Raw genomic sequence first — 27,714 nt, forward strand, 5'->3', positions numbered from 1 at the left:
AGGACCAATGGGGAAGCCACTGGTGTGGGGCCCACAGGCCTCAAGAGAGAGGTGGTAGCAGGGGGGCTACAGTAAATGAAAAGGGTTTACTATAGGACAGCCTCAGCTATTACCATCTGAAGGAGGATCCAGCAGAAGGGTGGTATGACTGGAGCAGTGGCCCGGGCATTGTGGCGAAGAGAACAGCAGTCTTATGAAAATAAGACAAGAAAATGAAGACAAAACACGGGATTGCGGATCACACACTGCTAATGTTTTATTAGAGTTCATGCATAAGTCCAACAACACAAAGAGAAATGACAGATGAGGCAACAGAGGAAAGTTGCAGTCACACAGCACAGCCTCCCTTTTCCAGCATCTCTTGTTATATTATCCAGTGACAAAGAAACACACTGTTCCTCTGTAATTCAGGTCTGAGATGGCTCTCTGGCAAAGCTACTGCGACACTGAGATTCAGTTACAAATCACAGACCGAGCTCAAACTGAAATAACCCCGGGGCGATTTCTAACAGGACAGTGACGACATGAATTTGAGATAAAACCGTTTCTGCTGCCAACCACATGTTAAACACTAAAACAAGAAAACATGAACAGGGAAGTTTCCCTTTGAAAATGTGCAACGTTGATGCTGTGTGGAAGGTGTCCAGAGTAGGTCGAACACGTCTGCTTGTTTGTGTGCTAGTCGTTGATTTTAAAAACATGTATCCTTCATGAGATAAATGAGAATAACTGGTGTGATGCGTCAAATCAGTGATGATCTGCGCTAATTAACCACATCTATACGATTACTGCATGGACACAATCAAGCAACCCACAAAACCAATGAACATGACAAAGATACATTAGCTAGCAGCAATGTATAAAAAGGAAATCAGGACTCCATAAACAAAAAGCATAACACACTAAAAGATCAACATGAGGAGTTCTCATCAACATTTCAAATCATTCCCAGTTTTCCTTTACAACAATGAATTGATTTAAAATACTGATCTGAAAAATAAGCAGTGCAGAGCAAAATATTTCTACACCTCAGCTGAAATATTTCTTTTCCATCTGGTTAAGTGTTTGCTGATTCACAGCACAAGTTGAAAGGTAACACAGCCGTCAGAGTGCATGCTTGTTTGCAGCTTGTTATGATTGTGTAACATGAGGCATTTATTATTGTCAAAGGAGTAAAATGTCTCATTTGTGGCGCTGCGTCTGCGGTGAGCTCATTTCTGAAAACAAATGTCATGTTGAAAGGTCAGGCCTTTTAAGATGACATGAAACAAAGGAGAAATGCACAGAGAAAAATATATGTGCAAACAGCTTTTGTAGTGTGACACAGTCATCCCTTATACATATAAAGCTGTGGATTCTGGGTAAAAGTGCGCGGACACACTGGTTATCCAGAACTTTCCTCCCACATCCAGAAGAAAACACAAGTTTGGTCCCTTACATACAGTATCATCTCCTCAGGTGCCAGCAACTCAGACTGGGAACCTGTTTAAAACATTCAACGACACAAAAATATCTTTGCATCCATCTTCAGCATACGGATGTTTACATCAAGAAGAACTGTGGAGCAGACGGAACTACAGCAGCTTCACACTCATAAAATCTCAGCACAATAATCTCAATAAATCTGTTTCCACCAACGGGTCGCCAAACCTTTGCGGGTACAAGCTTTTAACGGAAAAAAACATATTTGTCAGTTTGTTGCGCAATTATACTGATCACAAAACTAAAGTCCCTTCTTCATCTTTCTGATTTAGAGTTTGTAAATTGTACTATTCCCTTTTTTTGTGCCCGGTGAGGCACATCCCTATTGTCAGAGCAGCTGCGAGCATAAACCCTTTTCAAAAATCTACATTAAATCAACGTCTCTTTCATACATATTGGAGCTTAAATATACACACAACTAATAAACTGGACATTTGTCATTTACAGATTTACAATCCAACTTAGACTTGCAAAGGTACTGATACAAACACCAAAAGAATATCTGTATATGTAGGCTCGGTGCTTCTGCCTTTCAAGAGCAATTCTGCAAAAACAACTTTAATGCTTCTGTTGGGGGTTCTTTTAAAAATTGAAATCATCAAGGTTGGATGGTCTTAATTCATGCTGCTGAAGGCTTGGGAAGGAAATGGATCGCCTACTTATGACAATGACTCTTTTTGTTTTTATAAAACTCTACATGTCATCATCAGGATAAGCTGCGACATGAAGCTCTGCAGTCCACAGCAGACGGAGGGAGACTCTTCACACACAGAGATGAAGGAATAAGCAGGCTGCCTCATTGCCTCTGACATCATGGGGGCGAGATCCAAAATTAACTGAGAGCATTCGATCATTCTTTTTTCTTTTTTTAACAAGGACAGCACGAATCTGTGTAGTGTAACTGAAGTGTGTATCAGGTGGATGTGTTTTAACGTCAGGTCAGTCTGTCATTGGGTGATGCTGCTCAGCTGGTCGGGCTGGGGGGGGGCAATCGAGGGTCAGAGGTTGAAGGTCTACATGGCAAACAAAGCGTCCTCTGGCCTGTCTGCTTTCTTGCGGTTGGGGGTTCCCTGCCCTGCACCTGGGTCGCCACTGGGGGGCGACGGTAGGCTGGGTGTCACCTCTGCAGCTTTGGCTCTTTCCTCGAGGAACTTGTCGAACTCTTGAGGATTGAATGTGAACAAAAGGAATAAAACAAGAGGAAGTAAGTTAGTAAGGGGAAAAAAACAGGAAACTGAGAAAAGGAGATATGTGTTGACACTAACCTTCGCTTGTTACACCTTCCTCGCCTTCCTCACCTTCATCTCCTTTCTGGTGGGGGGGAAACAAAAGACAGTTACGCTCGGTCAAACTTACGTCACAGCAAAGCACCAAAAACCAAGAAGAACTCTCATCCTGTGCATGTGACCCAAAACCACTAAATTAAACAAACACACATACAAACACACAACAGCCCAGAATATAGTTGTTATCATGAACAGTGTTTATTACAATACAAGGAGCCACTTACCTGCCACCACCACTTTGTATTGATGCCCAATTACATAACAAAAAATGAATACCCAAACAAATAAACCAATTGTCTCCCAAACAAAATAGTTGCATTTCACCACTTAGTAATGCAACACAGTAAAATGAGCATGAAGTCATGTAATCCCTTATTGTGAACCAGGGGCAGTTAATCACATCCTGTCTTTAATTGCATCACATTACAAATCTGGCTGTGGGATAAGCTCAGTTGATGTTTTGGTTAAGATTCCGTTGTTAGGCAACATAATTTGGTTAAATTTAGGATAAACCTACTAAACTAAACATCTCTAACAGTAGAATTGTCAGAGATTAAAGCAGACAGATGCTAAGACAACCTGATTAAACAGGCTTAAAAGATTCAATCTCCGAAAAGTACAATTGTTTTTCTGAATTAAGAAAACTTTCATATATTCTAGATTCATTACACATGAAGTGAAAGTTCAACTTTTTGTTTTAATTTTGATGATTATGGCTTCAAACATTTCCTAAGATTAGTCAAAAACAGGACTTACAATACAGAAATGTCCAACTTCTGAAAGGCAAGTTCATTTAGGCACTCCACATTGGGTAGGAGCTCCTCTAGCACAAATTACTGTATCAATTACTGCTCTCTTCATTCCAAGTAAGATGCTTCTGATGTTGTTTCTGGTTCAGGATTAGCTTAACTATAGGGATACGACAGTTGTAGTCAATCTCTAGCGGACGTCTGTGTGTGGTGGGTCTTGATGCACTGACTCCCCCAGGTTCTTAACACTTTGACAATCTTCTAAAGACTGTGGTCATCCCTGTTCCTTGTGCAGCTTGTCCTACCACATTTTCCCCTTCCAGTCAAAATTCCATGAATATGCTTTGATACAGCACTCTGCAAACAACCAGCCCTTTTGGCAAACACCATCTATACTGAACTAGAACGAGAGATATGCAGTATTCATACTGTATGAATAGAAATTTACTCAAACTCTAAATGAAATATTCTGATAGTTTGAGATGTGTCTAATTTGAGCTCTAGGCTGTATTCATCATATATTTTTTTAGTTTATAATGTATTTTACATGTAATGAGTCTAGGATATATCAGATTTTCACTTACTTAAATACCTGATGAAAACTATTGAATTTTTTCATGATATTCTTTTAGATGCACCTGTAGACACTTTTCTGTTCAAGACTTTATGCTCATTTCACAAAGTTTTTACATAACAAGGTTATTTGCCCTCACAGCACACTGTTAGTAACTTAAAGTGGATTAGGATGTTACATCAAAGTAATCAAAGTATAAGGAAATGTATTAAGAATAATGTGTAAAAAAGGATAAGTGGATGCAACAGAGTAAAAAGGGAAAACTGAGAGAAAACTGCAGGCAGAAATAAAAAAAAAATCAGGATGGGCTCACCACGTCTGTACTCAGCCACTCCTCTATGTCATCCATGACAGAGGACTGGCCACCGACACCCTACACAGCAGCAGCGAGGCCGCCACAAATGAAAACAGAAATAAAAAAAAACCCGACCCAAAAACAACAGAACATAAGACTTAAATGAACTAAAGTGTTAACTCAAATACAACTTAAGGAAGTAAAGTATTTTCTGAGGAAAAAAACAGCAAAGAAATGGGTAATCAATAGTTGTGAATGGTGTGGCACATCATGCACACATAGGAGCAGATTTTATTAAAGAAAACAACCCACTAAAAATAACTGTCATGATGGGTATCAGAGAACAGCACAAAGTCTATGTTTCCTTCCGTACTTGATTGTTCAGTATCACTATGTGTGAAAACAGCTTCATGACAAGCTCACAAACAACTGACAAGACAAAATGTGGGAGTCCTGTTAGTAATGCTGCTTTAACTACATATAAAGATGGACGACGAGTCAATCTGTTAATCATGAAGCTTCACCATTTTTTTTATGGCATCAAATAACGAACAGAAAAATTACACAAAACAGAAATTGGTATGATAAGAACTACCTTAAATAGAGTGTATTTGAAATTTTTTATTTGGTCCATGTCCCATGCACTAGCTCGTGGATACCCGAACCAAGACCATCAGGAATCGGACAAAAGTTCAAATGATGATTGGGTTTGAATTGGTCATGTTAACTGGGTTATCTACGTGATTTTTTACATTACACGTGCTTGTTATCAAGGGAAACATCTGGTTCTGCTCGGGGCTTCGATACAAACAAACAAGACGCCGGTTTGTTTCAGCTCATTTCTCTGGCTTGGTCGGGTTTGGACAGCGAATTCTGGTGTGAGCCACACTCTAGCATCCACAACCATGGAGGTGGTGGGGTTTATGACCTATACTGCAGTTATCCACCAGATGATTTGGCTTTACTTTAAGCTGGCATGTCGTCCATCTCTATATATAAAGCCTATGGTTCCACAACATCTAGCTTCTAGAGGCAGCAGTTAAAGTGAGAAGACATCTGCATCATGATGGTAAAGCTCGTCAGGCCGTCATACAGCACACATTCACAGACATACTTCAGATGTTGACTAAGTAATACAGAGTGACTGAATGGACTTATGAGCCAGTTTCAAAGAGACTCACCCCTCCTGCAGTCGGCTGTAGGACGTCCAGAGTGGGAGGAAGGCTGCCAGGGGCGTGGGTGTCTTCTGCTGTGGTACTGAGACAAGACAGACAGACGCTTTTGAAGTAATGTTTGGAACTTGCTTTGCCATTTTAAACAATCAATTGATCCACTGATCAAAAGAAAAAGATTGTTGAAGCTATTTTCAAGCAAAGAGTCTGTGGTGCCAGCTTCTCCAGTGTGAGAAAGTAGTTGAAACTGATGGACACTGTTTTCTGTACATCAGATGATTAATCAAGGGAAAATCTGAAGGTTGATTTGCATCAAAAATAATTAACAGAATAAAAACTTAATTTACACTTTGCATCTAAAGCAGCACAAACTGTAAATGTTGACACCTACAAATGTTGCATAGCAGAATCAGCAATAAGTCTCTAATGCTTCCTTACATCTTGCGTGGTTCTGACATAGCTCCAGTCCTGGTTTGAGCGAACACATCAAAGTCGTCCTGAGCAGGAGGCGGCTTACAGCTGGACAGAGAGCTCAGGGTACTGCTCACACTGTCTGCACCCATGTCTGGAGGGGAGAAAATACACCAGATTGTCATGTAACCCTGCAGCCTCAAACACAAGTACTAAGCCAATTGTACATATCTTTTATTATAAATCCCACAGAGGCGTTGTTAGTGTATCAAAACAAACTGTTCAGCCTTTGTTGGAATAATGTGTACTTGCTTTTTAAGAGTCAGGGAGACAGTTAGCCTGGCTCTGTACAAAGATCAAAAACCCGCCTACCAACAGCCATAATTACCAAGCTGTATCTTGTGTGTTTAATCTGTACACAAACCGAAAGCATAATGACAAGTTGTGGTTTTATGGAGGCTTAAGAGCAGGGACCTGTCTTGAGTTTTGAACTTTGGATAGACCTGAGGGAACTCTTCATTCTGCTTCCAGTCATTTTCTAAAGCCTCTTTTGCACTGGTCAATAAACCCACTAACTCCCACTAACGTCTGGCTTTTAACTGCAATGAGAATGGACACAAGCTGCGTTCACTCCTGGATCAAATGACTGGGCAGAAGAAGACATGGGTTTTTATCAGCTCTGGCTCTGATAGGCAGTGATGGAAACACAACACCTGTGTGACTGCGCTAATTTTCCTCTTCTTACGCTTTATTTTGACAGTCCAGATGCTCTGCTGCACTTGTCCTGTCATGACGTTATAATGTGCATTGAACTTTGGGGGCTTGGTGTTCAAATAGCCATGAATGTTTGTGTATTAATGTTTTTCACATCTTGGAAATAATATGCAACATCTTTTTCTTCATATTGTGCAAGACGGAACACTGTCAAGACAGCAAGGTAATTTCAAACATGACCAGGGAAAAAAACAGAAAGACAAAGGAGTCAATTGACTTATTTTAGAGGAGATTAGCCGTGTTTTTAAAAAATCCACATATACCTTCTAATTTTGGTGTTATAAAGATACAGAGGTAGGATGTGCATACCGAGACCAGCCAGGCGGGAGGCCAAGGTGGCTGGCGAGGAGGGCCTTCCTGCAGGGGCAGTGATGGTGGCAGGCAAGCTGGTGGGGGCTGCGTTGGACATGTTGCTGACCACCGCAGGGGAGCCTGGGCCAAGGTCTATCAGGTTGTCCTCTGTGGCCTCACTAAGGACCTGGTGAAGGAGGAGTGATGAGACACACTTAAAGCTCTTGTGTCGTGTAGTAGCGGAGAGAAGGATTTAGTGTTTAGTGTTCAGGATTATACAGTACATTGTGGTAATGAAATGAATGATGACATAGTGCATAATAAGTACAAACTTGCAAAATGCGTTGGTTAGCTTCAGGAGAGCATGAAAATGTCTGTGATTGAAGGCAAAATTAAATTAAATTAATTTCTGAAAAACTGTTTCTTAAGGGGCTCCAAGATACTGATTTACAATGAGGGCATGTTTGGTATTTGCTTAGAAGTAATTCTTATCTTTAATTTCTGATTCGTTGTCAGTTATTACAGATGCACCGAAAGTGCTGGTCATCCATTAAAAAAACATCCCCTTAAGAAGATAGAAATCCAGCAGGGAGGGAGGAGGGAGGACTAAATCTTTGGGTTCTGGAGGTTCTGCTCTACTAAGATCAGTTTGCAAATCTCAAACCCCGATCATTTGAGAAAATGCAAACACGACATGACAATGTCACTGTCTACCTCCAGGTTCCTCATATCATTGGCTATAGGGGCTGCAAAGTCAAAACATGCCATATGGGGTGAAAAATACTACGCTGAGCCCATATATTTAACTATGTTTCAACGGTTGCTGTTGGGTGACACTGGTCATTTAGGTACAATATTTTCATACTTGCCTGTCTCAGCTAGCCACAGACACATAAGAACCGAAAAGAACAGAAAGGAAAAGACAGTGAATACCATTGACATGTGCAGGGACACAATGTAATGGCATAACTATGGGAGATATACTGTGCCAGATTAATGGGAAAGGAGCCTCCCAGAGCACAGTTTAGCTTCATGCTTTGCATTAAATTTCTGGTAGACCCAGTTGAGATCTGGTATCAACATCCATCCATCCATCACACGTGGTCAGTTCCTAAGTTCAGGTCTGAACGCACCCAGATGCACCATCTTTGCGTCCTGAGATCCGATCACTCACACCACATTCAGAGGTGAATGCAAATGCATCCTGGGCCACCTAAGGTGACATTCCAATCTGACCCGCTACAGTTTCACAATGATGATCTGACGTGTTTGTACAGTGTCCATTCACATGTTGATTTGTTTGTGGCCACAAACACAATATCAACACTGATCACCACCCTTTGACTCCACGCACGCACAAACCACTTGCAATCAGATCTCTCAGGACAGATGTAAATACCAGTTCTGAACAGTGCCTAACTGAGAAAATTTGAATCAATGTTATAAAAATTTAAAGCAGCAATGAGGTAAAAACAACATGAAATTGAGGAAAGAAAGATGCTACTGTTAGCAGCTGCAAGCATGTGACTTATGGAAGTACAACCTAGCTGCTGATAAAAGTTGCTCTGTCTAGATTTAGATTTTGTATGATTTGTTGATGGGTTTAAACCTTGAAAGACAGAAATGGACGCACATAACGATTCAGACAATAGAGAGGGGACAACTGTTTAAGTGTTATGAATAACTCTCTGCTTCAAACAGTGCTTTCACATGTAAAGCCTTCTTTATTTTTGGAGTATAGCACCCAGCCATCTCCAAAGCTGTGACTAGACTGGACTCTGAAGTGCATTGACACAATCAATGTTTCCCCCTGCTGGCCAGGACTCTGATACAACAGGCCTGATCCATTTAATTAGGTATGTGCAATTGTGCATTATGTAAAGTGCTGGTGATTGACCGGACATTGTAAAGTCTGACCGATTATGTAACATGCACGGACACACTACACAACACTGAGAGGTGAGGGCATGAAAGAATGAAGAAAAGAAAATTAACACTGTAACATGGAGGAGAAAGCTCAGAACATTCAGACAGGTAATCCAGGAATTTCATGTGTAAAACAAACACTGGGTGTTTCGCGACTCACCCCGTTGTTGACGCTCTGAGCAGAAGACCTCCCAGACCTAAACCTCTCGTACCTGAGGCAAAGACAAGGTGGCACAAGAGAGCTGAATGAGAAATACTTCAGTTTATCTAACTAAATCAGAGCAAACATGCAGGAAAAAGATGAATTTGGATGTGTGTAATTTTTTTTTTCCTCCTGCCCCAGCCGTTGTGCCCATGAGCATTTTCGAACCTTTCGTAGCGTAAGAAAATATTGTTGAGGTCGTCATTGACATGCAGCAGCTCCTCAGTCACGGATTCATTGGAAACACAGGAGATGAGTTCCATTATTCTCTGCTGCATGGCTCTGCAAGTCCTGTTCAGCTCCTAAGAACGTACCAACACACAGATGGTCTCAGGTTAAGTTTTCTTAGTTTGTACTAGTCTGTTCAAACAAAAAAATATTCATCTTTTATATTTGCTTATTTACACACTTGAGGATATAGACACTGACAGACACACATAAGTGGTTCCTTGCCTGTAGTAATTCATAGTCTGAAGCATCCTCCTGTCCTGGGACCATCTCGGTCAACATCTCAGACATCACCTTAGTGTTTCCACGAACAATGTCCAACTCGCTGCGCAGCCGGCAAATCTGGATGACACAGAGACACATTCATCCATCCATCCATCCATCCATCTGTCTGACCAGTGGGTGGAAAACTATATTAAGCTGATTTTAACTCTCTTAAAATGGATAATTGCATTGGGGAGACTCAAACTTCAATCATGTAGTTTGGTTTGTTTCACCATTGTTACTTCCATGACACAAAAGAAGGAATATGTAGGTGACAGTGCTTTTGTAAGGAGCCTGCAGTTGTGGTGTCATTCTGTTTCAGGGAATAACTCTGCACCTGTTCAGATGTAGGATTGATGGATCCAGAGGCGAGAATGTTGGGGACCTGAGGCTCAATGTAGGCTGGCGGGACAACTTGCGGTGTGGGCTGAATGGGGGCGCTGTACTTGTTTAAGGTGGAGTCACCCTCTGGAGCAGTTGCAGACTAGAAACAACAGAGAGGGTTAATATAAATAACACAATGTGAGAGGTTAATTAGAAGGACTTTCTTATGATACTTAGACTTTGCATATGAGCTGAGGTAAGCTGCTTAATGAAATGCCTCCTACCCGCTGAGGTGTGTGTATAGGCGACAGAGTCTCCAGGTCTGACATGGGGAACTCGATGCCTTTCCTCTTCAGCTCCTCATAGATTTGAACGACCCCTGTGAGGTCTGGACTGCTCCTGAATGCATCTGCCCATGCCTGGAGAAGGCCAAGAAAAGAGTTCAAAAAGAGATGGAAAAATAAAAAACACAAGTGGATAAAGGGAGGACCTATATAGCAAACAAAGCAAAGAGATGTCAGAATAGTAAATCAGGCCTATTCTCTGATCATTTTTGTTTGTCTGCCTTGAATATAGTCAGTTGGCAAACCACAAAGCACTTGGCATCTCTCTCAGCAGTGGAGAGGCTAATGCTACACTGGGACACGATAATAGCTCAAGCACAAGCCAGACTTTCTAAAAAACAAGTTCACATGGACTTTGAGGGTGTTCTTTTTTTACTTGGCTTCTTTAAACTGCACAGCTGTTTGATCTAAAAATAATCTCTACAACCTTCTTTTGATTGAAAGCAAAATAAAAACCATGTAAAAGTAATACTCTGTGGCTTGAGATATTGTTTAGAATGTATTAACTGTGAACCTTTGCTCACTTGTGTTAACACATCAACACAGGAGAGATGAGACAGTGAGGGAGCTGCACAACACGACCACAGATGTCTAACTGGGTGTTGTGCATCTTGCTTAAAGATGCATCAACTCTGCATGTGTGTTGCTCAAAAAACTTTCCCACACAATTGTCCCAGCTGACCCTTGTGTCATAAACTTGTTTGTCTAATGATGAGAGAAACAACATTCTCTCTTCCCTCTCCCACAGGTATTGTTAGCTCCCCTGCTGGATCCATGCTGCAGCTGTAGTCACAAGGTTCCCATGGTGGAAATACGAGCAGTCCACATGAGCCCCGCAGGGTAACCTGAGCTGTGACAGGTAACTGAATGCTGCTCCTGGCTGAAGCCCTGAAGACATTGTACTTTACCTGAGGCTCATACTGAACCTTTGCACAGGTACATAAGTAATAAACACCTACACTTACATAAATAAAAAAAAAACATGTCAGTGCTAACTTACCTAAGTTTTTTTTCCCCCTCACATGTACAGCCATTAAAAAAAATATTTAATAGACTAGATAAATATCAGATGAATAATCGACTAAGATTAATGATATGCACAGGCTGTAGAGGCAGGGTACAATCTTGCTGTTATCTTACCTGAATCAGGGCGAGTACTTTATCTTGAACGATTGTCGGTGGGTTGTTTTTAGGAGAGATGATTTTAACAAGCACACCATCAACAAAGTCCCTGCTGGTGACAAGAGCATGAAAACGATGGCCGCAGTTCTTCACACATGTCTCCAGCACCTGGTGAATGCAGAAAACAGACTATTCAGACAAACAGAACATGCTAATGCCATGCAAAGCGTGGTTCATACACCATTACAGATATGCAAAACGTTTTGCAACCCAAACAGAGTGGAGAGGATAAGTGGATTTCAAAACCTCTGAATGCAAATTATGTTATAACAGACTGTAACACTTCATTTTGACTTCTGATTTATTTGCCTGATTGTCACAATAAAAAAACTAGAATAAATTAATCATATTTTAAATGCATTTTAATAAGTAAATAGGTGTGTCTCTTCCTCTTGCCACTTTTAACTCACCGTTAAAGCCAACATCACTTCTCTATAGTTCCTGTTGCCATTCAGCCTCTTCTTCACTGCTCTAATGGCATCTTTTGGCCTGTACACACACACACAACCAAATGTAAAGACACACATTAAACACACAAGTATAGCATAGCACATTATGCACACAGCTTTTTAATGGGCTGCTGAGACATACGAAGCAGAACAAACAAAGAAAGACTTAAACGTTAATGGACAAAAACCTTCTGAATGGCACTGATCCTTCACAACGTTGAGATACATGTCAACGATTATTTCCTTTTCACCACTGTGACCACTCTACTGTTCAACAGAACTAATTAACATGTGTGTTCTTTGACTGCTCCTAACAGATGACATCAGCGCCAGAGTAAATGGGCGTATGACAGCCCTCGCATTCCTCTGCGACAATAAAGAAGTAGAGTCAGGAATCTTTTTATAGACTGCTGCTGGTGTGCAGTACATTGCACCAGTCTAGACCCACCAAAGCCTGTTTACAACCTGCTAATCAAACAAGAGCTGGACTTCACACAGCAGCTCAAACATACAGGACAAGGTTGATGGAGCAGGGAGATAAGCAGGGAGCTCTTGCATTCATCCACCTCACACAGCCAGAGCCAGACCAGAAATGGGAAAGACAGGACTGACGCTGACATGTGGAGCATGCAGCAGCAGCAATGCATTGTGTGATCAGCGCAGGAACAAGGAAGACAAAATGTGCATGTGTGTGAGTTAATCAATAACACGTAGGGATCAGATAGCCTCTGGTTTTCTCTGGGCACTCACCCATCCTCTGTTTCATTGATGATGTCGCATATTTCCATGTTGAGGGTCCAGTCTTCATTTTGCAGGGAGCCATCAGTGGCTCTCTCTGCAACACACACAAACACATACACACATGACAGAGGCTGAGAGGACAACCTGTGAAGACGTTTCAGTAAAACAAGGCAGCCCAATTACATGACGATGACCGGTGGCTAGCAAGCTGTTAGCTAACTTAGTGATTAGCTAACCTTTAAGATGTAGCAGGTCACTGCGTTGGCTGATGTTTTCAGCGCTAAACTAAGAAGTGACGGTTTCGGAAAATGGAGCATTAGAGTGATATCGACTCAATGACAGCAGGTGACGGCGTAACTACAGGTTAGCTTAGGAGGCTAGCGGTGGCTCTCCAGCTGTAGACAACTCATTCAGGGGACGTTAGCATGCTAAAGCTAGCTATGACCGTAAGCACCTATTAGCCCAAAAAGAGACGCGTCTCCGGGACTCACGCCCGTCGAGCTGCACGCACTGTCGTTCCTTAAATGTGTGGGTACATTACCGATGCAGTGTCCCACCGGGGTACTGTAAGGATTTCCCAGAAGGAACTCCATCTTGCTCGACAACAAACAAGTCAGTCCATGGGCTGATGATGAGGAGAGCGATACATGAGGAAACGACTGGAAAAGCCCGCCCACCGAGCAGCCTGATTGGCCCACAAATCCTGACCTTTAGCGTGATTGGACAGTGGGAGCCTCCATCAAGGGAGCAGGGCGATTGTAAATAAAAGGCACCAAAGGTTGCATCCATAAACAATGAGGCGTTTATTTTATGGCTTTAGAGCTTATTCTGATATGAGATGATGCCAACATAGAACCTGCACATTTAGTCTTTCTGTTGTGATGAGTTGAAATATACATAATAAACTCTGCAAACATATTTTGCTTCAACGTGGTGGAAAGGCTTCAGACAAACATGAGTTAGACAATGTCATTTATTTTAACTGGAAAAGCAACAGAGCCTTGTGATTTGCACATGAAAGTTACTACAAGAGGAAGATGGAGTACAATTGTTTTCAGGAGTGTGCAGATGATGGCGATGACCATTTTTGTTTAGTCTCTCATCTTGTTACCACACTGAAAAATGCCAAAACACATAAACTATACCAAACTGAAGAAAACAAAAGGATATAATTTTCTCGTAGAGGATGGCAACTTAGGAAGACAAGATTCAACTGTGAACAAAAACATGATTTCTGGAGCAAAATGTATACGTCATGTCCTCCTACATGTTCTATACATACGTCTCCTCTCACCAGAATGTTCCCAACATTTTCTTGTTGTTGTGAACGCATCTGCCCCCGACAATCTCCAGCTGCTTTCCTCATATGTGAAAGGCAAAACTTTGGAAAATCTCACGACCCAATTTTCCAGTTATTTTCCAGAGTTCATGTCTTTACAAATACTAGTTTGAATGTAGTATTTTTAACCTTTTGCAAGAGGATTTCACATGAAGCGTGCTTCATCTACACACAGCACGGTTCGACTCAACATGGTTGGTTAGAAAGGCATATGCACCTTCCAGCATTCAAATTAACATTCCACCAAAAAGACAACAGCAGTAGTTTTCAGCAGCCAAAATGTCACGGATGACTGAGAACTGCCTAGAAACTCTGAGAGGGGTGTCACTCTTGGCAGCTGCTACATATTAACATGGCAAAAAACAGAGCCAGCATGATCGTGGAGTGATCACAGACAGAACAGTGGTCACTGCTAAACAGAACAAAGAGGGTGTGTAGTGTTTGTCTGCATGGATGTAGAATCACAGATAAACATTTGAGTTTCTGGTTGAGCTCTGGGTGATTTGGATTGAGGGCAGATTTGCTGTGTGCCCTTAAGAGTTTTTGTGTTTGAGCTCATCCTTCTCAGTCCTGCATGAGTTTTCTCTTGACAGTTGAACTTTCAGATGAGAGGTGAACAAAAAGAACTCCGGCAGCGGTCCGTGCCCTCAGCTCATACATGTCGTAGTCATGTGCCCACTCTACATTTCCCCAACTCTGAATCTGTGTGGGAGAAAAAAGAAAGATAAATAGAAATGTAGAATGTCATAAACCATCCAAAATGCATTAAGAAATTAAATTATTTCCCAAGAAACTGACCAAAGTTTTGAAAAAATGCCCCATCTTGCAATGTTATAGAAATTGATAGAAATGTCTGTATCCAGATGTTGAACCAGATCTTCCTCAAAATGTAACCATTTCTTCCCTGGGTCCTGCCTCATCAGTTTGGAGGAAATTAGTTCAGTAAATTTAGTTTAAACTTGCTGACAAAAAAAACAGTCCTTTGTGAAAATGTGCCCTCTATGGGGAAGTAATAACCAATGACTGTCAGCAGAAAGGTTATTTTTTCTCAGCTGCAACACTGAAGTTGCAACATGCAATACAAGTGAGGAATAAATATGTCTAAGGTCATACTCTTCTGATTTCATGAGAATCATTATGAAAACACAAGAGGGTGCTGTTTCTCTCAAGACCATATGAAGAATTTATTTTTCTGGCAGTTACAGATCAAGGACACAATGACACTTGATAAAATAACCCAAAAAAAAAAAACACATTTGTGAGAAGTAGTAATATTAAATTATATTAACTCATCTTTTTGGAAAAAATCTGTGAGGAAAAAAACCCACCTGGTATTCCTCCTCCAGTCTGGAGAGCAGCACAGCCTGCTCCACACTCAGATGTCTGTCAATCATTGCCATCGACAGCACAACAGACTTCAGCTGTGTGATCACATACTCAAGTCCTGCACAGGAAAAGATATATTACTGAACAGCTCGGCCCTGCTGCTATTACAGCCTATTAAAGTTCTATACAAACTGTCAGTAACTATCACAAATATAACTCTCCTGTCCATTTTAGTTGTACAATTTACATTTACAGTACAACAAAGAATAAAAAACTCTTTCATACAGATGATCTTGTCATATTACAGTATGGATTATAATATTTTACACAACACATACCATTAGACAATCAGAAGAACACCTAATCGCTGTATCTGCTTATCTTGGATCAGTTTTATAAATATTTCACCTGTCAGAGACCAAAAGTTGTAAGAATTCAGGTGTTGCCGGAATGTGTCTTTGGTCTCCTCTGGGATCTCAGGACCCAAAATACTGGACGAGGAGCCGATAGTGATGTTGTATCTGCAAGAGAATTGGGGGAAAATATACAATAAAGAACAAGTTGGTAGAGTACTTTGATTTAACAGTGCTGTACCGGGAGATTTAATGTCAGTGTTGTGACAATGATTAAAACTGCTGTTACCTGTTTTCAATCCAGTGCAGCACCGGGTCCCACTCATTCCTCTGTAGCTCAACCAAAGCATGAGGCTCATCTACTCTGTAACTACACAGCAGCACATATGCATCGTGAATATTTGAAGCCACAACTAACATAAGTAACTCTCTGATAAAAAAATATGTATTTATTTCACAAGCAAAGTTGTTATACTGTGTTGATACATTGATGCATCGGTTATATTGACCTTTTATTAAGAGAGTGTTGTTAAATACACTTTTATATGATAAAGCTATGTTTTAAATATGGTTGATATAAAAAAAAAATATTATAAAGAACAAAAAAATCGAACCAAATAAGTAATTGAGTAGTATACCAGACAGTGTCAGTCTCCAGAAACTTCAGAGCAGCACTGATCATGTGGTCCTTACTTCGCTGGGTGGGATTGTCCAGGGCTGTGTTGCACAGCGTAGTCTGCAGGAAGAGTTAACAGTTTACCTTTACTAGTGGCATGAAAAACTAAAAACATGGCAAGAGCTTCACGGTAAAAAAATATTCCTGGCAACATCACTAGGATTATTTTATATTCCATTTCTGCCAATAGATTCCTTTCACCCGAATCATGCACACAGGACCCTTAAACCACATTTCAATCCCCGGGTCAAAGGTCGTACCAGGTGCATACTGTAGAACTTGAGAGTGTCCCTTTGAGCATCCCACTCGGTTGCCACGGCGATGGCCAGGGCTTCATTCGGCACTGTGAACAACTTCCCTCCAGGTGTTTTCAGTTTCTTCCTGTCCAGGTTTATCTCATATACACCACCTACGTGACACAAGCACAGAGAAGGAACAACTTTAGTATGCCTTCTTTTATTTTGTCATGACATTGAAAAATACAATTGACACACAACTTCAACAACAACAATAATAAGATCTGACACTTACTTTCACCTTGGGATATGCTGACATCTTGATAGAACTTCTTTCTCTCTGGTTACATCAGAGGAGACATCATCAGTCAGCAGAGTTAAGCTGTAAACTAACAGGGGTCTCAGTTTGTTGAGTATTTCTCTTACCTGCTGCTGCTGTGGAGTACAGAGGACTCTGACTTCTTGGGCACACTTTACTGAGAGGATTTCTAACGTGACTCTGAAATCTGATCAGGCTCCTCAACATGGTGGCAGTTTGGTGAAGATTATTTAGAAGAAACCAGCAGAGAAGAGAGCAAACAAGCTAGGCTACCTCTTTGTGACTGCAGTTCGTTAGTTAACTACACGCAACATTGTTATACTACGGTTGTTTTCCGTGTTAGCATCAGCTCTTGTTCATCCTGTCCTTGCTAACTGTGCTAAGTCGCTATTTCCTTCCACACATGTCTTCTCCAGCTTTCACGACAAGCTCCTACGTTCAAAAGCATGCGTCTGACCTTCTGCGCTAGCTTGACAGATGGAGTTAAACACAGTTAACAGTCGGGAAGTGTAGTTTTTAATTGCATCTACGTGGTGTCACACGACGAGCAAAAAAACTACACTCGCGTCCTCCCATGGCGACTTCCGCCAATGTAACCAATGAGCGTTAAGAATCTTTGCGAGGTCTCTTCAATTGGCCAATGAGAGGGGTGGATGCTGCTTCTACGTCGGCGCAACGAAGTCCCCTCACTTTTTTTGGGAGCTTGGTGCCTAGTGAACTAAGCTCCGGAGGAATAAGTCGGGGTCTGAGTGTTGGTGGGCTTCACCGCTCCTCCTCCCCGCTGACAGAGCCCATCGCCCGGACGGCCAGTGACCGCGGTCGGCGCCCCCAGCCAACGAAGCGGGAGCCATGCCCGTCCCCGCCGGATACCTCGGCGAATGCCCCGCCGCGGCCTTCGCATCCTCGGCCTCGCTTGTCCCGCCGCCGCCGATAAACACCCGGCAGCCCGGCGTCGTCACCTCGCTGCTGTACAGCGGCTCCAGGTTTCGGGGCCACCAGAAGAGCAAAGGGAACTCGTACGACGTGGAGGTCGTGTTACAGGTGCGGCTGCTGGGGGGGGCGGACATGTTCATGATGCGGGCGAGCTGTCAGGGCGATGTGGCGATCTGTCAAACGGGCGGTGTGCTGACTGACAGCTAGGAAATCAATGGGGGCCTGTCGTCGATCAACCCGCCAAGCTAACTGTGACTGTAGCCACAACCAGCAGCCCTGTTTACCCATTAATAGACATTGAATTCATTGTTATTACAAGTATTTAATTCATTGTTATTATAAGTAAACACCTCCCTGCTGAGGGCTAATGTGGTATTGCTGCACCACGTAGCAAGACTCATGCAACATGCATGTCTATGGTTGTTTTGTGTGATAGGATATAAATAGCAAGTGAATATTTTATCCCATAAACACGTCGTTCCTGCTTCTTGGCTGAACATCATGATGCAGATGTGTAGTAACACTGTTGTTTGTTGTGTTTTCTTTCTAAGCATGTCACCATGGAAGATTCCTACTTGTGTGGCTACCTGAAGATAAAGGGACTGACCGAGGTGAGAGGACTCGTTCTCTTTATTATTCAGCCACAAACATGATATTTTAAAAGCTGTGTCTGGCCACTGGCTCGTGGTGTCCCCCTTTTTTTCAGCAGACTGGTACAATCTAGCTCCACTCGGTCCTGCTCAGTATTGTGCAGTTTACATTGTACTCAGAGGACATCACGTTGGACTCCACAGCAGATCCGAGCACGTTAAAGCTGCCTCACAACCTGGGTGTCTGCTGGTCAACTCACAATGCACCTGATGGCGTGTTCTTATAGTCCCTGCACAGTTAATGATGACTGTCTCCTTTCCTCTTGTTCTCTTTTGTTCGTTCAAAATTCCCCGACCATTAGACTGCCAGATGTTGTGTTTAAAAATCAAATTGGCTCACCCTCTCGAATGTGTTAGCTTTACTCGTTTGCTGTACGAGCTAATGCACACACAATGAGGATGGGACAACTTCCATAAGTCCTGCTCTCAAACTGGAATACCACTCACTTGAATATAGATTAGGAAAATGCCTTATATCATAAAAAAAAAAAACTCTTTGCTGTGAAGCAAAGAATTGTTTTTTCATTGCACTGTGACGCCACCATGTAAAAACATAACTCTAATCAGTGTGAATAAAATGATTTATGTACTGTTGTGTTAACGCTCACAGGAATACCCGACTCTGACCACGTTCTTTGCTGGAGAGATCATCAGCAGGAAGCGGCCATTTCTCACCCGGAAATGGGATGCAGATGAAGATGTGGATCGTAAGCATTGGGTAAGGCAAAAACTGAATTTATAATCTCTGCAGTGCTCCACACATGCTGTTTTCTAATCAATAGTCATTTTGTGTGAAGGGCAAGTTCCAGGCCTTCTACCAGTATGCAAAGACATTCAACTCAGACGATTTTAACTATGAGGATCTAACGAACTCGGACTATATTTTCATGAGGTGGAAGGTAAGGTGCTGCCTAATTTAGAGCTTGACCACATGTTCAAGTAAGTGACCCCTGACCTGCAGCTGCTGCTGTTCCTCACCCTGTGCATCTCCTCAGGAGCAGTTCCTGGTCCCAGACCATACAATCAAAGACATCAGCGGCGCTTCCTTTGCTGGGTTCTACTACATCTGCTTCCAGAAATCCACAGCAACGATCGAGGGCTACTACTACCACAGGAGCTCTGAATGGTAACACAGCACAACACTGGTCACTGTGAGGTGAAGTTGATTTTAGTGAAGGAAAAGGAAAAGTTTCTGGATTAAATTCCAGTTGTTGATGGACAAGGTTTCCTGTGGATTCTGTCTGTGAAGACTTTGCGGAAAATATTAACCAAATTTACCAACCTGAGCAAGATTAGGTCAGTTAGAGGTTATAAAACTATCTGATACATTTTCGGTTAATTGCCCAGCCCTACGATTGACTGCTGCTATAAACCACTTCTAGCATTATAATATTTTGTTTTGGGTTTTGTATTTGTCAGACTTGACCAGAGTCAAATGATTCCATTCGTTGAAACTTTTTGAGACAAATGAAAACCTTTATTAATCATCTTAAAGTTCAAAGATTTTTTCACAACAACTGAAGACTGAAGTATTTCTTTATAGGTTGGAATTAGTGTCTTACAACTTTACTTATTGAAGTTCTAACTATAAAAGCCCAGCGTTTCGCTCTTATGTGAAGAAGAAGAAGCAAAATGTCTCATTTGCATTTGTCATAATTTTAATAAAGCTGAACACACATGAAAGCCATATAACAGGCAAATAACTGAATGTTAACTCTAGGATGTTTTCATCTACATGTTATCTAGTCTGCCCTTATTTTTTTCTAACATATACCATGTTGTTGCACTGCAGGTACCAGTCTCTAAACCTCACCCATGTTCCAGAGCACAGTGCAGCCATCTATGAGTTCCGGTGACCCAGGCATCGTGGATCTTTGATTTTTTTTTTTTTTATTGGACGGACAAAGACTTGCGGCTAAAGCAGAGTTCTGCAGATGCTACTGAGGAGGACAAAAGAGAACAACCACGGTTGAGAACGTGAGCTTTGGTGAAGTGCTCGTATGTTCTCACTAAACGGATAGACAGCTGACTGATGGGTGGGACAAATGAATGTATGCACAGAGGAGACGAGAAGGAAGAGCCAGTTCTGCTCCCTGCCCGGAGCTTGTGACGTCAGAACCAGCAGCAGAGACTGGGTGTGGGTCATATCAAATACCCATTTTATCATGTGTTTTAATGTCTGGTTTAAAAAGACGCTTTGCAAAGCATCTCGAGACACTTTATAAGCTGAGTTGGGAATGTCCCCCTCTTGTTGTTGCAACTACAAATGTTTCCAGCTTTCATTCAGCAGATGCAGAACGAGCTACATAAACACGTTTGACGACAGCAGGACAAGGATTCCTCTGAGAAGTTCGCTTTTACAAACACAAGCCCTCAAGAAATACAATCATGTCAATTTTGCTTTTCATGGTTGGAGCTCTTCCGGGTTGAGGATCGGAGCTTTAATTGACCCATAAGCTACAGTATAACAACAGTATTTTTTTTTAACGCTAAGCTGGTATTAGTTTGCCTGCCAAGAGTATGGACGCAGCGTGGCACCTTTTTAAAGGCTGAAGTGTTAGTGATACACAAAACAAGCTTTTCCCCTGTGTCAAACTTTCTTGGGAGATTATTATCTCATGTGATTGCTGTGGATCTGAATCTATTGAGAATTTGCACAAAGATGGAGTACGCGATACTAACGCTTGCAGTCGGAATTTTACATTCGCACACCTCAGTACACAAGCTCCGAGCGTCACGGTGGCATGTCAAGCTTTTTTGACTGGTTTTTAAGGGTATGGAGCCAAAAGAACTACAAAGAAGTATTCAGAAAGAAAGTATTTTATTTTACCTTGCACTCTGCATTAAACAGAGCTTTTTGCTCCCTATGTGTCATTTTAAATTAAGAACCCCCCCCACTATCCCTACATTTACACGTCTCCTCGACTATGCAACACTGTCAACATAGCACTCTCCAAACATCAAACCTTCAGTTTTCAGAGACAAAAAATTTATTCTATCGTGAAAGAGTATATGAAAAATTCAAAAAAAGAATCTATCTTCATTAAAAGAGGTATTTTTGTTAAATTGCCTATGAAATCACTCTCCTCCCCCATCATGATCCCCTTCCATGTGATGGTGCCATCTTTTTAAACGTTTATCAGAGTTGTATTATAACAGGTCAGAAGTGTGTTTGAAGAAAAGCCTGGATTTTGATTGATGGTGTGACTGTAAAGAATCGATTGCAGATTTGAAAAAAAACAAATGGTTTCAGACTTTTCCGTGTGTCTTGAATGTCTGACTGATGCATTACATTCAATATATTTGAGCATTAATGTGGCGTTAGACAGGAACACAGTGGGCACTGAGATACAGAAGTTCTGGTGAAGAGAAAAACCCCTCGAGCAAAGTTGGGGCATGAAATGTATTCCATCCATTTACTATCTATATTGCTTATCCTTGTGGGGATTGATGGTGGAGCAAAGCATATCCCAGATGACATTAAGCGGGATGTGGGGTACACTCCATCACAGGGCAGATTAACCCACTATCAATACTCATATCAACCAATCTGCATGTTTTAGGACTGTGGGAGGAAACTGGAATCTCAGGAGAAAACCCACAGGGACTCTGGAAGTACTTCACACATAAGGACCAAGGAACGATTTGAATTGGGAATGTTTTTGCTGTGAGACAACTGTGACAACCAGCACACAGAAATATATAGTGGTTGATATGCTTCACACAATGGTGCTTTGAGCTATGGAATGTCACTAGTTTTGCAGAAATTATACATGCGTAATACATTTTTTTGACCCAATTATTATATTAGATTGAAAACTGGACTTACCAAAGTTATACAATTTTGTCCTGAGGGTGGCGTGAATGTGTGCTGCAGACTTCCAGGCGTTATATCCAACAGCTGCTGAGGCATTCCACTCCGAACCACAACTGTCCACCTCACGGTGGCACCAGAGGTAAAGTTGGGATCACCAGAGCCATTGTGTGCTAATCCACCCAGCAGCAGACATGTCCCTTCAGTGGCGCTGGAGGAAAAGTCAGGCTGCTTATCAGAGCAATATGGATATCTGCACTAACTTTAATGGCGGCGTGTGTATAATAGCTTTAATAGCTTGTATAAAAACTTTTTATAACGCCCAAGTCACTTCAAGCTAGAATAACAAGTGGGACAAAAAACATATTACATGATCATAAACCAGTTCTGTTACATATATGGAATGCTGACATTTAAAACAAATTCCATGACGTTTATTGTGTGTTAAAATATATCTGTGTCAGCCGCAGGCCTGAAAAGTTACACAGCTCAAAACTGGAAATCATGTCACTAGCTTTGTGAAATAACTGTCTCCAAACAGAAGTGCAGGTGTCAAACAAACATTTAGATAAAAACAACTTACCGTATGTCAATCATTTTCAATTGTGTGAGAAACTGAACGTAAACTGTTCTCAGACTGCTCTTTATCACCTTGCACTTGTATTCATATCAGATAAATAAAGGTACAAGGACATTTTCTGTAAACAATTTAAATATCCCTTCTCTGATATAATTTAGAGGAATATTTGTTACTGTATCACAATTATCTCCCCCCGAAAGACCCTGTATCATTATCTGTATCGCACCCAATTTCACTTGCTCGTAGATATCTCTACATATGGCTGTTTCTTTTCATTAAGATCTCTGCATTATAACTGAGAAGTAATTTCCACGAAACTTGGTGGTGATGCAGTACGGGTGAGGAAAGAACTTATTACATTTTGGAGTGAATCTGGATCAGGGGGCTGATCCAACATTGTGAGATGGGGCATTTTCAACATTTTTGTTGATTTCTCAGAGAATAACTCATGGATCCCGATGGAAAGGGGTAAACATTGTGCAGCTAAAATTCAATACAACTGAATTAACTGGGGACCACTTCTTCAAATGTAAAAAAACAAGTAACTTTGGAGTGAAGTGTTTTCTGGACTCAAACACTTCACCGACCCCGGGCATAGTGGTGAGGAGATAATGAGTACTATCCCTTTAAGAGAAGTGTTTTTCTTCTGTCCAGTCTAGACTTGTCAGACCAAACTGGGCTTGGTTTTATGTTTTTGAACTTGACTTAACTTTTAAAGGCTTGGTCAGAGGAGTGGTGAAATCTGGGAATAGTTAAAGCTGACTTGGCAGCGGGATGTGTTTTTTTAAAACAAACATTTACAGTGAGTGTCCACAGCCAGTTTTATTGCACCAAACTGAAGATGTGGCTTTACCAGCATCCTCTCTTGGCACCATGGCACTGATTTGAAGTGGGATAAGTGTGTTGTAAAAAGGTGTATCAGCCAAAAGTGTGCATAGTTATGACAGTTATTAATCACATGAAAATATCCTTGTTTTTTAAACAGACAATTTTTTCCATGGTCTTCCTTCAAGGAAGGATGCTGATGCTTCCTTGTCAGAAATACATTGATGAGAAAAAGGCGTGTCTTATCATTTCTGAAATGCAACAATAGTTTTTATGATATGCAGACAGACAATCACTCAGTCAATAATCAGTCAATGGTTAATAGCCTTAACTACTGGAGTTTTGCAGGGGAATTTTTGCAAAGTTACCAGCGTTGCCACATTTTTCTAAATATATTGAACCTTTAAAACATTTAACACGACCACTAACGTTTTTCATTGCTGTTTTTTTGTCTGTCTCACTTTTAGCAGGATAACTCAAAACCAACAGAACCCACTTCAATGAAATATTTTGGAGGTGTGGGTCTTGACACAAGGAAGAACCAATTACACTTCGGAGCTCAGCAGAATAAACAAGCACATCCATTTCCAGTTTCTTTAATATGGCGAAACGGGGCGTCAGACTTAGCTCTAAAGGCGCCCATCTACTTATCTGTCTGTTTCACTGTGCTTTTAAAATAAAGAAGGAAAAGGTTGAATAACTATCAGGAAAGCAGGAGGACAACGCAGGAGTCAGGTGAAGGTAAATAACAAGAAACGGCCTTTACTACTGGCAAAATCAATATAAGTTAAACAAAAGGTACAAAAGCAAAGGATGGTCCAACAAAAACAAAAACTCAACCTGAAAAGAAACACAAGGGAACAGGAAAAGGCTGAAAATCACGTGCGATAGAGACAAGCGAAACAAAATAATAAGGAAACAAGACGAACTGATCAAGACAAAGGAAAGCACAGAGACTTATAAGAAGGCAGTGAAAACTGAACACCGGTGAATCACATTCGGAGAAGGTGCAGACATTCACGAGAGCGGGGAAACAGGACAAAGGCAGGAAATAAATGAGCATAATTATAAAAATTTAAAAAAACACAGGAAAATGCTAAACTCAGGGAAAAACAACCAAACACCACTCAAATCCAAACACAAGAAACATGCCAATAATCTAAAAGTGTCTAACAAAATCCAAAAGCTCTTCAGTAAAATAGAGCTTATGACAACAAACAATACATTCTTTAAACCCTGTTACTGCAAATGAGAATAAGAAGCCAGGCTGTAAACTATATGTGCATTGACAAGTTATCACATTCAGTATTCTAACATTTAAACTGACCCCAAACTCTCCCTGTGACATCAGCAGGACGTCAGATTTTCTTGTTTATTTTCTAAAATATCTCCACATCTTTTTAACAGGTTACCAGACTTCTGAATGACAGCTGTTAAATTTACAGACATTTTAGGACATGGCTGTTTGAAATAAATAAATAATAGATTAGATTGGATTAGATTAGAGATTAAACCACTCAAGGAAGATGTTTGGCAAAAAAGTGTATGCACAATCAGACTCTTAGAGCAGAAGATAGCATTCCACAACAAGTTCACAAAATAAAAAAAATAAAACAATGTATATGACGTCCCTGGGAACCTTGCATCACACGAGCATATTTGGCATTGTGACTCACGATCCTCAAAGGGAGTACCAGTAAGGAAAGCAAATAAGTTGCACATGTCTGTGTTTGTGTATTTACTGACCACGCCAGCAATTTCCCGACATTGGCTAAAGATACTACGTGCTTTGTTAACCACGGCCTCCGTCCTCTTGTGATAAAAATTACTCACAGCAACTTCACAGAAGCTCTTATCCAACAACTCCGCCTCCTTCTGTGCATGATTATGATGACTGGATAAACCTTTGGTCACGTTTTCAATGAGGAAAAGCTCACTGGGAAAAACAAATCTATCTTTATGGCAGTGAGTAACAGTTTATAAAGTATGTATTAAATACAAGGAATCCCAGTTGTGTCTCACTAACATCTAATCTAATATCATCCATGTTTTTTAAACTAAAAGCTGGTTCTGTTTTGGTATTCATTTTTATGAAGTCCATTTTTATTTGTTGGTTTGTTTGTAATTCAAAAACTATCACCATGAAACTTAGTGGAAGAATGTATGGGTCAGGGAAACATATGTGGTTTGCAGCCTACTGAGGACTAGTCTAATGTATTTATTTAGTCACATTTTTAACCACATTTTACACACTTACAAAAATCAGTTTCCTAAATGTACATGAAAGTAAAAAAAAAAATCTGGATCCACTCCAAAATATAAAAGGTTCTTCCCTGACTACTCTAGCATCTTCCAGAGGTTTTAAATGTTCTACTACTAACAAACAAGTTATTAAAATCCATTAAAATGTCTGCACATTTCTTTTACCGTGCCTCCTGGAGAATAAGGCGGTTTTGGTAAGTGACTGTAAACTGTGCTTTATGTCACATTCTCATGTGTTTGGCTGGTGTTTAGTTTGTTTTTTCTTGATCCACCACTCTCAGTTCCTCGTAATCTGAAAACCCAAGTTTGATTTGCTCTGATAAAGGAATACAAACACTTCCAAATTAAATAAAAGGAAATAGATATTTTTGCTTTCATTTCCAGTCAGGTAAACATTCTTATTTTAAACTGTGAATTTTCCATCATGGTGACATTCATATTCCCGTATGTGCCGTGGCAGGTAGAGGCAAATGACAGGTACAGTAGCCACACCTATTCTGCTAAGTGACTTTTCAATTGATGGTTTCAAAGCTGCCTAAACAAAGAGGTGATTGTGAGCCAGGCTGTGTGGGGCTATGCGAAAAATCCTGGTGCTTTTTCTGTTCCACAGACAGGCTCTGTCAGTTAATCCCATACAAATAGATCCTTTGCATGGATCAATTCTGAGCTGATCCTCATAAAAATCTATGAGTCTATAAATCATCTCCATGAGTCATCTGTGGCAATGCCCTGAGGACTGTGCACGTACAAACTGCAGATGAAAGTTATGACAAAAGCCACAACATGAATACATATGTATCCATCGCTCTATCTCAAGAAGACCAATAACAAACTGCAACAGTTGCTGGAACCATTTCCTATGTGTCCGCATTGGGTTAAACATGTCTTTAAACATCAGTTAATCAACTACATGTGCCCAGTGAGCCGCATCCACAGACAGCTTAAAATAAGCTGCTGCACCAGAAGAGTCCCAACAACTGTGAGACCCTGATGTGAGTCAACAGAGGCACACGCCACCAGGGAAACATCTCACCCCCATGCCCAGTTAAGTTCTCCAAGCTGGAAAACATGAAATCATTTGTCTGAGGAAACCCCAGACTGCAATCACAATCTAGCTAAAGCGAGGAATCCTCTTTAAAGTACATCAAAATAGATCCAAATTAGAAAGGATACATATGTGAACACTCAAATATCAAAAGTAAGAAAAGAAAAGAAATTCAGTATCCTTACTTGTGAAGATAAATGAAAAACAAATGAGTAAAATGCATTATTCAAATGGATGACATCATGATTTAGAACAAAAAACTTGAACGACTAAAAGAAACTCTAAATATAATAAGGAACCAAAATATCTATTGTAATCATTCATGAATTCATTCCATAGTTCACTTCAATAATGGATCATATGTTCAGTTCCATCATATAGTGAGAAATGTAATCTTTCCAAGATCACACTGAACCTAATTGTGTTATAGTCAATTAATAATAAGTTAAAAAGATGAAAAACCACAATAAGGGAAACAATATTAGAAAGAAATCACACTGATTATATTTCTCACACAAGCTCGATCTCATGATAGAAACACACAGTTTTCAGACAGCATTCTCTCTTTATTTAAATGAGACGTAACAACGCTGTGATGAATGTGGCTGTCAGAGGATTCATCATCTGTGTCAGTGAAATAGACGCCTGCTGAACGATGTGAT

At 40.9% G+C, this 27,714-nt stretch overlaps 3 protein-coding genes across 5 annotated transcripts; 1 reads left to right on the forward strand and 2 right to left on the reverse strand.

The window, feature by feature from the left end:
- Positions 1–231: 231 nt before the first annotated feature.
- Positions 232–13,385, reverse strand: LOC109627001 (target of myb1 like 2 membrane trafficking protein). 3 transcript variants are annotated; one of them, XM_020083309.2, is made up of 15 exons: positions 13,236–13,385; positions 12,704–12,788; positions 11,915–11,993; positions 11,463–11,612; positions 10,263–10,397; positions 9,992–10,138; positions 9,616–9,732; positions 9,331–9,464; positions 9,121–9,172; positions 7,053–7,221; positions 5,997–6,123; positions 5,568–5,643; positions 4,405–4,464; positions 2,748–2,793; positions 232–2,644 (listed from the first exon to the last, which is right to left on the reverse strand). In XM_020083309.2, exons 1-15 carry the CDS (start codon positions 13,285–13,287, stop codon positions 2,496–2,498), a joined length of 1,578 nt encoding a protein of 525 aa, XP_019938868.1. In that variant the 5' UTR covers positions 13,288–13,385; the 3' UTR covers positions 232–2,495. The 3 variants fall into 3 exon arrangements, with proteins under 3 accessions (XP_019938868.1, XP_069373256.1, XP_069373255.1); XM_069517155.1 differs by having other exon boundaries at positions 12,931–13,312; XM_069517154.1 differs by lacking the exon at positions 4,405–4,464.
- A 268-nt stretch (positions 13,386–13,653) lies between these two features.
- On the reverse strand, positions 13,654–17,518 carry atpaf2 (ATP synthase mitochondrial F1 complex assembly factor 2). The gene is made up of 8 exons (XM_020083404.2): positions 17,051–17,518; positions 16,920–16,964; positions 16,649–16,797; positions 16,351–16,448; positions 16,002–16,082; positions 15,768–15,880; positions 15,362–15,477; positions 13,654–14,735 (listed from the first exon to the last, which is right to left on the reverse strand). Exons 1-8 carry the CDS (start codon positions 17,148–17,150, stop codon positions 14,598–14,600), a joined length of 840 nt encoding a protein of 279 aa, XP_019938963.1. The 5' UTR covers positions 17,151–17,518; the 3' UTR covers positions 13,654–14,597.
- Positions 17,519–17,589: 71 nt separating this feature from the next.
- LOC109627047 (glucose-induced degradation protein 4 homolog) lies at positions 17,590–21,780 on the forward strand. Its single transcript, XM_020083405.2, has 6 exons — positions 17,590–17,984; positions 18,428–18,487; positions 19,137–19,244; positions 19,324–19,425; positions 19,522–19,652; positions 20,319–21,780. The coding sequence occupies exons 1-6, from the start codon at positions 17,793–17,795 to the stop codon at positions 20,380–20,382; spliced, it is 657 nt and encodes a 218-aa protein (XP_019938964.2). The 5' UTR covers positions 17,590–17,792; the 3' UTR covers positions 20,383–21,780.
- Positions 21,781–27,714: the final 5,934 nt, after the last annotated feature.

This window comes from Paralichthys olivaceus, chromosome 21 (assembly GCF_024713975.1).
Source record: "Paralichthys olivaceus isolate ysfri-2021 chromosome 21, ASM2471397v2, whole genome shotgun sequence".
NCBI classification, from domain to species: domain Eukaryota; kingdom Metazoa; phylum Chordata; class Actinopteri; order Pleuronectiformes; family Paralichthyidae; genus Paralichthys; species Paralichthys olivaceus.

What these genes read in the sequence shown, in the direction of transcription:
- LOC109627047 (XM_020083405.2), top strand. Translation starts at nt 17,793, where the DNA reads ATGCCCGTCCCCGCCGGATACCTCGGCGAATGCCCCGCCGCGGCCTTC. An exon ending in ATATTTTCATGAGGTGGAAG is followed by an intron (nt 19,426 to 19,521) that starts GTAAGGTGCTGC and finishes GCATCTCCTCAG; the next exon opens with GAGCAGTTCCTGGTCCCAGA. An exon ending in TACCACAGGAGCTCTGAATG is followed by an intron (nt 19,653 to 20,318) that starts GTAACACAGCAC and finishes GTTGCACTGCAG; the next exon opens with GTACCAGTCTCTAAACCTCA.
- atpaf2 (XM_020083404.2), bottom strand. Translation starts at nt 17,150, where the DNA reads ATGTTGAGGAGCCTGATCAGATTTCAGAGTCACGTTAGAAATCCTCTC. An exon ending in GTACTCCACAGCAGCAGCAG is followed by an intron (nt 16,965 to 17,050) that starts GTAAGAGAAATA and finishes TGATGTAACCAG; the next exon opens with AGAGAAAGAAGTTCTATCAA. An exon ending in CTGGAGACTGACACTGTCTG is followed by an intron (nt 16,083 to 16,350) that starts GTATACTACTCA and finishes GCTGCTGTGTAG; the next exon opens with TTACAGAGTAGATGAGCCTC.
- LOC109627001 (XM_020083309.2), bottom strand. Translation starts at nt 13,287, where the DNA reads ATGGAGTTCCTTCTGGGAAATCCTTACAGTACCCCGGTGGGACACTGC. An exon ending in CTATACACACACCTCAGCGG is followed by an intron (nt 10,139 to 10,262) that starts GTAGGAGGCATT and finishes TGTTGTTTCTAG; the next exon opens with TCTGCAACTGCTCCAGAGGG. An exon ending in ATTTTCTTACGCTACGAAAG is followed by an intron (nt 9,173 to 9,330) that starts GTTCGAAAATGC and finishes TCTTTGCCTCAG; the next exon opens with GTACGAGAGGTTTAGGTCTG.